This window comes from Mus pahari, chromosome 12 (assembly GCF_900095145.1).
Source record: "Mus pahari chromosome 12, PAHARI_EIJ_v1.1, whole genome shotgun sequence".
NCBI lineage: Eukaryota > Metazoa > Chordata > Mammalia > Rodentia > Muridae > Mus > Mus pahari.
This window is the reverse complement of record NC_034601.1, coordinates 16879906-16892944: the sequence shown is the minus strand read 5'-3', so window position 1 is coordinate 16892944 and position 13039 is coordinate 16879906. Positions and strand designations below refer to the sequence as shown.

Genomic DNA, 13039 nt, shown 5'->3' with positions numbered 1-13039 from the left:
TCTCTCTCTCTCTCTCTCTCTCTCTCTCTCTCTCTCTCTCTCTCTCTCTTCTTCCCACCTTCTCTCAATTAATTCTCCCAGCTTTCCCTATTGGTTGCTTCTTTTTATTAAAACACACTTTCCGACAGTCATTCTTTCGATGAATGCCTCTTGGAGAATTATGTTCTTACTAAAACATTAAAGCTTATAAAACTTTTCTGTCTACACATCACTGCATATTTTTTATTATGGTGTATGTACATGTGTGTGCGGGATATGGGGGCACATGGGTGTGCTATGGCTTACAAGTTGATGTCAGATGACAACTTTTGGAGTCAGAAACTGAGCTCTAGGGACCAGACTGGGCTCATCGAGCTTTCACTGTGAGTGCCTGTACCCCCCCCAACTGGCCCATAAAAACACATTTGCATAGGCTGCTATTCCTAGGCAAGCCTGTCTGTCCCTTCTTTTTGCTGTGTGGTTTCATTCCAAGTTACTTATTTCATAATTTTATCCAAACTCATTTATCGTCCTCTACTGATGAATTTAATAAAGTCCCCAACCCAGTAGCAATGGAATCTACACTAAACAGTACAGATCAGGAAATCAAATGCTTCTCTGACACCATGCAACTCCTAACTGCCCTGTCTATCCTTGTAATCTAAGTTCTGAGCATCAAATAGAGATGTAAAAATGTCAATATCAAAATCCCGCTCTTAGGAGACAAAGGCAGGTAGAACTTTGGTTGTGTTCAAGACCAGCTTGGTCTTCTTAGCAAATTCCAGGCCTACCAGGATCACTCAGTAGGACCCTATTTTTATTATTATTATTATTATTATTATTATTATTATTATTATTATTGATAATACTATATTATTAATAATAATAAATATAGTAATATCAGTTCTTGCTCTGAAGAATTCCAAAATTCCTAAATTTCTTTTAAATGTTTCCATTATTTTACAATAAAAATATTTCAGCTATACTACAATCTTTAAGCCATGAAGGACTACACTTATTATACTTAATTTATATGAAATCAAGGGACACATAGTCAAGCCAATGGGCCAAATCCTGTCACAACAAAGAATGGTTCATTCAGCTAGGCCTGGTGGCACATGCCTTTAATCCCCACTCTTGGAAGGCTGAGACAGGTGGATCTCTGTGACTTTGATACCAGTCTGAGTCTGGTCTATACAGCAAGTTCCAGGCTAGCTTGGGCCATACGATGAGATCTGTCTCAAAACAAACAAGCTAACAAATACACACTATATTTTATACATACATACATACATACATGCATACACGCACGTGCACACACACTCACACACACACACACACACAAACACATGAACTGGAACCACAGGACATTCATGGTGGGAAAAACTAATTCCTAGGAGCTGTCTTCTGAATTCTACACATGTGCCATGGCACAGACAAAAACGGTGGGATCTGGAATGCAGCTCAGTGGTCCAGCATGTGCTTAGTATGTGTCAGGCCTGCACTCAGTGGTCCAGCATGTACTTAGTATGTTTCAGGCCTGCACTCAGTGGTCCAGAGTGTGCTTAGTATGTTTCAGGCCTGCACTCAGTGGTCCAACATGTGCTTAGTATGTGTCAGGCCTGCACTCAGTGGTCCAGCATGTACTTAGTATGTGTCAGGCCTGCACTCAGTGGTCCAGCATGTACTTAGTATGTNTGGTCCAGCATGTGCTTAATATGTGTCAGGCCTGCACTCAGTGGTCCAGCATGTACTTAGTATGTGTCAGGCCTGCACTCAGTGGTCCAGCATGTGCTTAGTATGTTTCAGGCCTGTACTCAGTGGTCCAGCATGTGCTTAGTATGTGTCAGGCCTGCACTCAGTGGTCCAGCATGTACTTAGTATGTGTCAGGCCTGCGCTCAGTGGTCCAACATGTGCTTAGTTTGTATCAGGCCCTCAGGTCAATTTCTAGGAACCAGAAGAGGAGAAAGAGGAGTGACAGAAACCACTGTAACTTTACAAACCTAAGACTTACCATCTAGTTCTTTTTAGAAAAGTTGGCTGTTCTGATGTTCAAATATGTATTTAAAGAAGACATGAGACTGGCTAGGGAATTGGGTTCTGTGCTGAAGTACTTGCTCCATGAGGCCAGAGAGATGGCTCAGTGGTTAAAAGCACTCACTGATCTTGAAAAGGACCTAAGTTCAAATCCCTGCAACCACAGGGTGGCAGGCAGCCATTTGTAACTCCAGTTTCAAAACAGTCAACACCTTCTTCTGACTTCCATGGGCACATGGTACACAGGTACACATACATACATGCAGGCGAAACATTCATGTGCATAAAATAAATAAACCTCTAAAAAAGTAAAGTATTCCTCTTTTTCCACATCCTCGCCAACATGTGCTGTCACCTGAGTTTTTTTTATCTTAGCCATTCTGACTGGTGTATGGTGGAATCTCAGGGTCAAAAGGTGAACATGATCATGTATTGGGGGTGGGGGAGGACAGGAGAGAAGCCCTGAGGGCCAGAAGAATGAATGGAAATATGCAAACCTGGGGGGAAGGGAGTGGAAGGAGGGGAGATCCTCTAGAATGCACCATAGACCTGAGAGGTGAGAGACTCTCAGGACTCAGAGGGAAAGACCTTAGATGACATGCCTACAGTGGGGAGAGGGAACTTGTAGAGTCCACCTCCAGCAGAAAGACAGGACATCAAGTGGAGGGATGGGATTGCCATCCCACAGACAAAAACTCTGACCCAGAATTGTTCCTGTCTGAAAGAACTACAGGGGCAAAAATGGAAAAGAGACTGAGGTAAAGGAGGTCCAGTGACCAATCCAACTTGGGATTCATCTCAGGGGAGGCTCCAAGGCCTGACACTATTACCAATGCTTTAGTGTTCTTACAGACAGGAGCCTAGCACAGCTGTCCTCCGAGAGGCCCAACAAACAGCTGATTGAGACAGATGCAGATACTTACACCCAACCAATGGAATGAAGTCTGGGACCTCTGTGGTTGAATTAGGGAAAGGCTGGAAGAAGTTGAGGAGGAGGGTGACCGCACAGGAAGACCAGCAGTCTCAACAAACCTGGACCTCTGAGGTCTCTCAGATACTGAGCCACCAACCAGGCAGCATACACCAGCTGATATGAGGCCCCCAACACATATACAGCAGAGGACTGCCGGGTCTGGACTCAGTGAGAAAAGACCTGCCTAACCCTCGAGAGACTTGAGGTTCCAGGGAGTAGGGAGGCCTGGCAGGGGGTGGGGGGTCTGAGTGGAATAGGGCATCCTCTTGGAGACAGTGGGGAGGAGGAATGGAATGTGGAACTGTGGGAGGGCAGACTGCGAAGGGGTAATGACTAGATTGTAAAAAAAAAATAATAATAAGTAATTTTTAAAAAAGTATCTGAGCCGCGTGGTGGCGCACGCCTTTAATCCCAGCACTCAGGAGGCAGAGGCAGGCGGATTTCTGAGTTCGAGGCCAGCCTGGTCTACAAAGTGAGTTCCAGGACAACCAGGGATACACAGAGAAACCCTGTCTCGAAAAACCAAAAAAGAAAAAGTATCTGCCCCATATAGTGAAAGGTCCTAGATTTCACACACACATATACACACACACACACACACACACACACACACATGGAGAAGAGAGTAGAAATTTGTTTAAATAGATTTATAAAAAATATAACTAGAGATCACTACAAATAGGAAAACCAGCATAATACATATGCATATCTCTAAACTGCTCCCTTGGCCTGCATTTCCATTAAGTTCCAAGATAATCTAAACATCTTTCATTAGCATATTTTATAGACTATAATATACATATCCATGAATATGTCATATATATATATATATGAGTCACAGGTGTTGCAGGAACTAAATTTAAACCTTAGCAGCCCACTCCTTCCTTAACTACTCTAGTTAACATAAATATGAGCCATTAGCAGGGTGTCATCCACAGTAACGTGTCAAGTCACAGGTGTGTCCCCTCATGACAGAGCCCCTCACACAGCAGGGAGAAGCAGCTCACCTGTCTTTTTCCATCTAACTAGACACTTCTGTAAATTTAGTCTTGTACAGTTTTCCCTACAAACGCTGAAACACTAGAGAATGCTTAGTAGCCAAACCCCAGAAGTCAGGTGCATGAGGCTGAGCATATCATGTGCACAAAGGTCCATGGGGGCACGAGGGCAACTGTGGTGGGCGCATGAGCCACACGTACAGGGACTTACCTGAAAATGTTGCTCCATCACTTGGATTTTTCCCTGGTCCGGGCACTTTTTCAGAGCCCGATCTGCATAATGGAACAGGATCTCTACCATCTGTAAGAAAAGTGGCTTTGAGTCAGATTCAGAGTATGACTACATTTGTTCAATATTTAACATGAACAGTTAATACTGAATCACGCTCTATTGCTGTATTAGAACCACAGTTGGGGTTTTAGTGGCATTATTCCCTGATTCTCTCAGATGAAGGGCTAGTGTTAAGTTGCTAATCCTAAGAAATATCTGTATGGTCCAGACACTGCTCCCGTATTGCTCAGGAAATGAGAGCCCGGAGGTAAGTGCCTGGCAATCCTTTCCTGCAGATGGACAGGTCACTGTGAGCCTGGGTCCCCATGTAACCTTCTCCTTGATACGCTCTTGACTATTCTCTTGTTTTCTTGTTTTCACTGGTGAGGGCAGTGGTGAGACCATGCAGCACTGCAGACTGTGCCTGGGAACTACAGCCTGACCCACGTCTCACCCCCAAAAGACAGCTGCAAATGTTAAAAGCAAAACTGCACTGCACCATTACAGCCAGCATTGCGACGCTTACCCGATCGGCAACAACGGCCTTCCTCTTGCTGACATCCCCCGATAGCCCTTCAGAGAAACAAAGTCCAACATGAAGCAAAGTCAGTGCTCAGCTCTGAAAGGAAACCTGGGTCTGGTCTCACCTCCATGGCCTACATTAACACTCACGCACAATTACAACAAGCCTCAATATCAAAGTGCTGGGTGACGGGACTAGCTCACACCCAGTTGACTAACAGCTTATCAGTGTGCTTCCCATCTGTTCTCAACGTGAAGTCCCCTTATGAGAAGGCTCTTTACGGTGACACGTCCAGTCCCACAACATCTGCTTACTACTTACCCACTACTGCTTTCGCCTTTCCTTCATGAAAAGACCAGGCGAGGGCCAAGGCTTCCGTGAGGCAATCCTGTTTCAGGAGATGGTCCATCCTCTACAATGAGTAAGGAGACATGCCAGACCCATCTATCTGACTAGCAGCCAATTAGAATTCCAATTCTACCATCAGAGAATTGCTGCTTGGGAATGAACAGTATTGCAACAGTATTGTGCAACATTTCAGTGTACAGCTTTGACTAAGCAAAGCACTTCCTAAAGCACTGGATGCTGTGATGTCTATTGGCTTGGGTGATGGATGACAGCAGAGCCTACCCTCAAAAGGGGAACAACTGGACTACCACAGGAGAGGTGACTGGTATTAGCACAGTAGCTATCTAGCCCTTCTTAATAACCAGCTCCAAGCTCCCTAGGACAGCAATATACCAGCTCAATGCAAATTCTAAGATTCCCCTGTAACTTTTGTGGCAATGGGACAACACTCTGGTCAACGCAAGAAAGTGTTGTCTAGTATTTCTAAAAGTATAATTATCTTTAAAAGTTGGGGCTGGCCTTAACTTTATCGTTTCTCCTTCACAGAACCTAGACATAACTATTCTGGGTTATAAAGTGAACTTGAGACTAGAATCTAAACACAAGAATGGTGAGATGGGGTTGCATCTCCAAACCATGGAGCTGTCATAGAAGCTGCGGACTGCCTGCCTCTCGATTATCTCAAATGGGAGTGAGTGCCTGACGAAGTCACTGTTACCTTAGACAGACTCAAACCCAACTAATTTGTTTTAAACTAATTTGTTTTAATAACTTAAATAGGGCAATACTACACAAACAAAGCTACTCCTTACAAATGTCACTGATTAATAACACACCTTCTTCATGCCATGTTCTGATAGCAGAACAGTCAGAGAGGTGCCAGGCCCCATTCTGATGTAATCATTTTAGTATATCAAGTGCCTAACAGCTAAAATGGCTTTTATGTATTCTTCTGAGATTAAGATCTGCAAAGTCGAGAAAGCATGAAGCTGCTGCCACTTGAGCTCCCACACCGAGGATCCCTGTGAACTCACTCACCTCCCTCCAGCTTCTCAGCATCATCACGTACACAGACTAGAAAACAGCGGGGGAAATGAAGATGACCGTTAGCTAGCAGATTCGCTGGGAGGCACAGCTGCTCCAGACACACAACTCATCTCCCACCCCTAAGCAAACACACTGCTCATCTCAGATGGACGTATCCCGGAGCTTACTAAAGGGTCCTCAAGTACCCACACTGAAGAGTAAACAAAGGAGGCAGGCAGCCCAAGCTCGCCTCCTGCACCAACTTGGCAATATCCTGGCTGAATTTTAATAATGAAGAAAACTGTCCATTTTATGTTGAAAAACAAATTGTTCAAATGGCAATTATTCTAGGCCAAACACCTGAATGCACTTTAATGTACCTTAAGTTGATCTAATCTAAACATCATTTTAATTCTCCAACAAATATACATAATTAGGTCCTTCCTGGATATGGTGTCTACTATCAATTGTCAGCATGAGAGATGGGTCTCTGGGCATGTCTGTAGGAGATGATCTTGATTACATTAACTGATAGGAGAAGGCCCACCTAAGTGTGCTTGAGATCCTAAACTATATAAAGGAGAAAAGGACCAGGAGTGTGCATTCCGTCTGTTTTCTATTGTGAACACAACATGATCAGCTGCTTCAAGCTCCGGCTGCCCTGACCTCTCTGCCATGATGTGTACCATGAACTGTGAGCTAAGATAAACCCTTTCTCCCTTCAGTTGCTTTTGCCAGAACATTTTTCCCAGCAACAGGAAATGAACCTAGATATTAACTTTTTTGCTGAGGAAGCTGATCTTAAGCAACCTCATCCCCCAGGCAAATGATAACTGAAGAGGGTGGCGGACACTTCATTATACTTTGCACCGTATGTGCTGATCAAAGCACGACATAAAAATTCTAATTGAAAAAAAAAAAAACTAGATACTTTGTTATTAAAGCAAATGTTAAGAAAGACTATGAAAATATATCTCTGAATCAAGAAAATAAGTCTCTTACTAGCACCTGAACAAAAGTAAAATTAGATCTGAAGTGAAAATAAAAGGCTAAATAAATCGGAACCCTTGGCTATGTGGCTATTATAAGATTTGGACGAACGCTGACCAGAATTTGTAAATGCACTGTTCTTCATGAGCAACCAACCACCTGCCTCAGCTATCCTGATGACTCTCGTAGTGGAGTGAAAAGACCTTACCTTTGTCCCCAGATAGAAGATCTGTCCTCCATAGCTACTGATGGATTGATAGCAAGCCTTCTCTCCCACCAAAGCCTATAAAACAAGCAAACATGCTACAGTTACGCGTGCTAGATGTTTCCTTAAGAATGTCAACTGCAGAGACAAGCCTGATAACCGGATTCCAGCTCCAGCACTGTGAAGAAGAGGACTGACTCCACAAAGTTGTCCCCTGACCTCTACACACACTGTAGCACACATATAAGTAACAAACAAAGTTCTAAAAGAACACAGATCTAACCTATAAGCAAGTAAGAAAACAATCTGTTGCTTGATTGCCAAGGGAAGGAACTGGAAAGACACAGTTCAAGAAGTCATTCCCCACTCCTGTAAACAGCCTTTCCTTTCTCGGAATAATGTGGAAATGGAATATGCTAGCTTGCAATTCTCACTGCAGACTACTGCAACCTGCTGTTTGCTGAGCGACAGGCAGGCAAGGCTTTTGGCAGAAAATAAAGATGGTTGAAATAATACTGATGAGTTCTTTGCAGTGAACAACAAAACACAAGAGGAAAAGACAGAACAGTAGATGGTCAGTGCCAGGCAGGGTTCCCCGCCTACTGAGTGGGTCTCACAACACATTAGACAGCTGTTGGTTGTGGGGCGGTGGGCTGTGCACAGACAGCCTGGTCCCCGGTGGAGCAAAGGTCTGGAACCTGATAGGAAGTACCAACCAGAAGGGTCTCCTAAGGCTCACAGACCCCAAAACTGCTGCAAAGGAAGCTAACATGCTTTTTGGCCAGTTTTTGCCAGGTGCTCTTTATGACTGGCTTGCTCCAAGCAGACCATGTGGCAGCCCACTGTTCTACACATCTTAATGCTGACACATAGGTTTCTCCAGGGAATCTCATCTTGCATCAATTCTAACTCCATCAAGTTCATCCATCCTTTACTCTACAATCTCTAAGCAGCCGCCGGTCTCTCCCAGCAGCTCTACTGTTCTCTCAAGCACTGCAGTCCTCACGACTAGCTATGCGATTTGCATCTCTTAACGTATCTTCCATGTCTCCATTTAACTTTATGCACATTTGGATTGTAGTTATGCTAATGTATATATAACAGAGACGCGTACATTCACGTAAGATGGAGCCAGGCTGGCCATCCTTCAACAGGTGAATGGATAAAGAAAATGCGGTCCATACACAGGAAATTTTATGCAGCCATAAAGGAAAATGTAATCATGGCCCATGCAGGAAAATGGGTACAAACGGAAATCATCACGTTAAGTCAGAAAAATCAGTTTCAGAAGGATCAGAGTTACAGTTTCTCTCATATGCAGAATCTAAACTTACATATATGTGTGTATTTGTGTGTATTTATGTGCACTCTTAAGTCACAAAACTAGAAAGAGGACTATCTGAGGACAGGAAGAGATCTTAAGGGGGTGGACTATAGAGAGTGAAGGACACCGTGCAACATGACATCAGAAGGGAATAAGCTAGAGAGCAGGAAAGGGATGGAGGTGAGAATGACATCAAAGTACAACATCTATGTGTGAAGATACCATGATGAAACCATTACTTACAAAACTTTGTAAAAATTAATATAAAACAGAAGAGGGGGCTGTTACACCCTTGTCTGCTGCCCTGCCCCTCACGCCTGTGTAAGGTCTGGCCTGGTTCTGACTGATTTTTTTTCCCCTTTCCAAACTGTGCTTTCTTCCCTATTTGAATACCAAGTGATCTCTATTCAAACAGACTCTGAGTTTAACTCCGGTGGTGCTTAGAAATTCCCATGTTGATATTCTTGTGTCTTGCTCTGCTCCTCTTCCTTGTTATTCTAGGGATTGGGCCCAGGCCTCAGAGGTGCTGGGTAAGCACTGTGCCACCAAGCTGTGCCTCCAACATTAGCCTGAGCTCTTCTCATCCCGCTTTTAAGATTTTAAGTATTTATCAGCATAGCGTGTTCTCTGTTTCAAACTGCACTACTTGGATGCAATACCCCTGAGTACTCTGGCCAGTGCCTGGGGACTCAGGAAGCTGGCTGCTTTAACTGGTTTCAATAAACAGAAGGTATGCTCTGGGAGAACCGGACGTTAATTCCCTTTAAGCCTTTCTAATGGCTCCTCCCCTGTCCCGGGGCAGTGTCCTTACACACACCTGTGAGCAGCTATCAGCAGAAGAGTCCTAGGAACTCTTCAAGCATTCCCCCACAAACATGACCTGTCTTTCTTTTCCTATACCCTCAGCTCTGCTTCCTCAGTGAGCGATCCACCAGGTCTAACTGTGTTCCTCTTCCCTACGCCACAAGCCAGAAAGTCAGAGGACTGGAGGTGAAAAATGAACAAGCTCACATCACTTGTTTACTGCTTGGTCTAGGATTTGCCATCCATCATTGTTGATGTCCAGGGTCTTGAGAACTGTTTTTTGGTTGGTTGGTTGGTTGGTTGGTTGTTTTTTGGGTTGTTGTTGTTTCCTATTTTATGCATAAACATAATTCTCCATTCTCTATCTTGGGTAAAAGTATAAATGTAAAGTTCAATAGTATCCTTTTTCAGGTTCATTTATTTTCTTTATGTGCATGAATGTTTCGCCTGCATCTATGTATGTGCACTGTGTGCATATCTGTTGCCCGAGGAGTCCAGAGGAGAGCACTGGATCCTCTAGAAGTAGAGTTATGTGTGTTTGTGAGCCACCATGTGGGTGCTGGGACTCAAACCCAAGTCTCCTACAAGAGCAGCCAGTGCTCTTAGCCACTGACCCATCCCTCCAGCCCCTAACAGCCACCCTACCCCAGGAAATGCCTGTGTCTGAGACACTGGCTGCTTTTACCTTAGTGCACTTCACTGCAGGACCATTTCTTTTTGTTTTTCCCTGGTTTTTACATTTTATGGTTAAGCAGCCTTCACATATATGTCACACTCTGAAGTTATAAACAGGAGGAAGACTGGAGCAGAGCCTACAGACTATGCTGTTGACACCCATTAAACATGATTGTTATTACTGTTTTTTTATAAGAAGTTTCCCATGGATGTCCCACAACTGTCCACATGTCCTGTTTAAAGACTAATGGCTTAGGAAATGGGTGGTCACGAACTACAGGGCTAAGCTACATTCTACTTACATAAATTGCTCAAAGCATTAGCGTAGCCATCTCTGCCTTTTAATGCCCCAAGCTACCACACCTGCTCAAGTTCCTGGCATATCGCCCAAAGGCTTCCAAAGCCTTGTAGGCTACCAGTCTCCAGCTATTTTTCCCTTAAATCTGCTGAGCTTGCTGTCACAGGCTCAATTCCTAAAATACTTCAATTTTACAAATTCCCTCTCAAGGAAATTGTTTGTCTGTTTGTTTTAGAAATAAAAATTAGAAGTTCTTTGGGTTTTTTCAGATTTATCTTTATTTTATGTACTATGGATGTTCTGCCTGCATGTGTGACTATGCACCATGTGCATGCAGTACCTGTTGTGGTCAGAAGAGGGCACTGGAGTCCCCTCAAAACTGGACTTACAGACCAGCTGTTAGCTCACAAATGGGTGTTGGGAATTGAACTCAGGTCCTCCAAAAGTGCTCCTAACCCTGAGCCATCTCCCCAGCCGATTCCTTACTATTAAGTAACAGGAAGTACTGTTTGGGGTCATAATCCTGAATCCTTATAAACACATCGATACCCACTTCAACACACCAAGGCAGAAAAACCTTAGTAGTCCTATTTATAAACAACATAGTGGTTAAAACAACAAAACAAAACAAACAAACAAACAAAAAATCCTGGAATGCCACTGTGGCAGGAACATCACTGTGGGGAGATCAATGCTGGGTGTGGAAGCACTCACCAGGGCCTGGCTAACGTTTCCTCCCGTGGCCAGTGACTTGAAGTGGCTGCTGTTGTAGACCAGCTGGACTTCTGAGATCTCCATTGTCTCCAGTTCCTCCTGCGTCTGCCGATCAATCACGTGCAGCTTCTCCACGCTGTCTAAAAGCACAACTGTGCGTGAGTTGATCCACTGCAATTCAAGCACATAACAGAGTGAGAGTCAGGGCCAGTCCAGACTTCCCATGACAAAAGGTGGCTTGGCCACTCCACATGTGACACAAAGACCTTAAGCACCAGTAACCTCAACAGTGACAGTGGCACAGTAAGAGCAGCTCTGAGATGCACAGAAAACAGTGCTAAGTGTCACACTGTCAGATGACACTCTGCCCGCATAAGGAAGGGCTAAGAACTCTAATATATTGCAGAATGTTGCATTTTTTATAAGATTTTTTTTTGAAGGACATATTGGTACAAATGACCTTAGTGCAATAACAAATGTTTCAACTTTTTATATTAGTGAAGAAAAACAGCAACTTCAACCTCATAAACCCAGATGGTCAGAGGATAATTCTTGGCACTGAAATAATGTATATTTTAAAAGAAATATACCCTAATAAATACCCTTTAAATAAACAAACAAACAAACAAACAAATTCTATCAGCTCCTCTAGAGAACTCTGCCTCGCACAGCATTTTGTGCACCTGCATTTTAATTACAGTTCATGACACAATGTCAAGTGTGGAATTTTCTAATTGTGCTACCATGTTAGTCCTCATGAAGTTTTAGATTCTGGAGCACTTCCACTTTTGTATTTTTGGATTAGAAATGTGTAGTGGTTTGAAGAGAACGGCTCCCATATGTTCATGTATTTGAATGCTTGATCCCCAGTGGGTGAATCTGTTTGGAAAGGATTAGGAGGTGTGGCCTTGTTGGAGGAGGTGTGTCATTGGGAGTGGGCTTTGAGGTTTCAAAATGCCACACCATTAACAATTAGTTCTCTCTGCCTCCAACTTGTGGATTAGGTATGAGCTCCCAGCTACTGCTCCAGCACCAAGCCTGCCTGTCTACCTGCCTGCTGTCATGCTTCCCACCAGGATGGCCACAGTCCCACTCTCTAAAACTGTAGCCCTCACTAAATGCTTCTTTCACTAAGCATTTCAATTGCTTATGTCTAAGTCAGTGAGTATGAGTGAGCGTGAAAGAGTGGTGTGGGCCAAGCATGGTGGCACAGTGGCGCACTCTTATCATCCTACACGATGAGAAGGTAAAGCAGGAGGAACATTTGAGCCCAGGAGTTTGGGACCAACAGGAGTAATTTAGGAAGACTTGGCTGAAAAATGTGTCATGCAACTAAGTTTATGCACAATATATTAAATATATTACTTCTTAAAATCTGACTATACCAACTACATATCCTAAAATATTATGTATTATTGAAGGAAAAAATTTTCAGACATTTACTGGATAAATGAACCACTACTGAAGAAAACATAAACTCTGAATCAGAAAGAAGTCTCTTTTTTTTTTTTTTTTTAAACCAAGACACCCTGAGCACTAAGAGATAAGAGAAAACTTGGCAATTTTTTTTTTGTCACAAGAAAAGAATAGTAACACACTAAATCCTTTAGGAAAAGCTCAAAAGCACACGCGTGTCCACACACAACGCAGTGTAACCACTAAAGACCTGGGCTCTGGACCTGCACTCCCCCTTGGGGTATTAGGGCTCTCAGGGAACTCTGCCCTTCCCTGCTGGTGCTCTGCAGGGCTTCGGGCAACTGGGCGAAAGGCAGTAGGGACCTGGCATGGAAGCCTCCAAGCCAAGCCAGGCTTCCTGCTTCAGCACAGCACAGCACTTCATGCTGGGCGTGGGCACTGACGTGTGCCCTGCAGA

The 13039-nt window shown here is 43.8% G+C and overlaps 1 protein-coding gene across 5 annotated transcripts in view; it reads right to left on the bottom strand.

The window, feature by feature from the left end:
- Vps8 (VPS8 subunit of CORVET complex) overlaps positions 1–13039 on the bottom strand; it is a 216139-nt gene that overhangs the window by 152068 nt on the left and 51032 nt on the right. For all 5 annotated transcript variants that reach the window (XM_029544439.1, XM_021209011.1, XM_029544437.1 and 2 more), the window contains 6 exons: positions 11167–11337; positions 7355–7429; positions 6169–6204; positions 5104–5194; positions 4786–4832; positions 4200–4289 (listed from right to left, as the gene is read on the bottom strand). In XM_029544439.1, coding sequence (XP_029400299.1) covers positions 4200–4289; positions 4786–4832; positions 5104–5194; positions 6169–6204; positions 7355–7429; positions 11167–11337 — 510 coding nt within the window. The remainder of the gene's footprint in view (positions 1–4199; positions 4290–4785; positions 4833–5103; positions 5195–6168; positions 6205–7354; positions 7430–11166; positions 11338–13039) is intronic.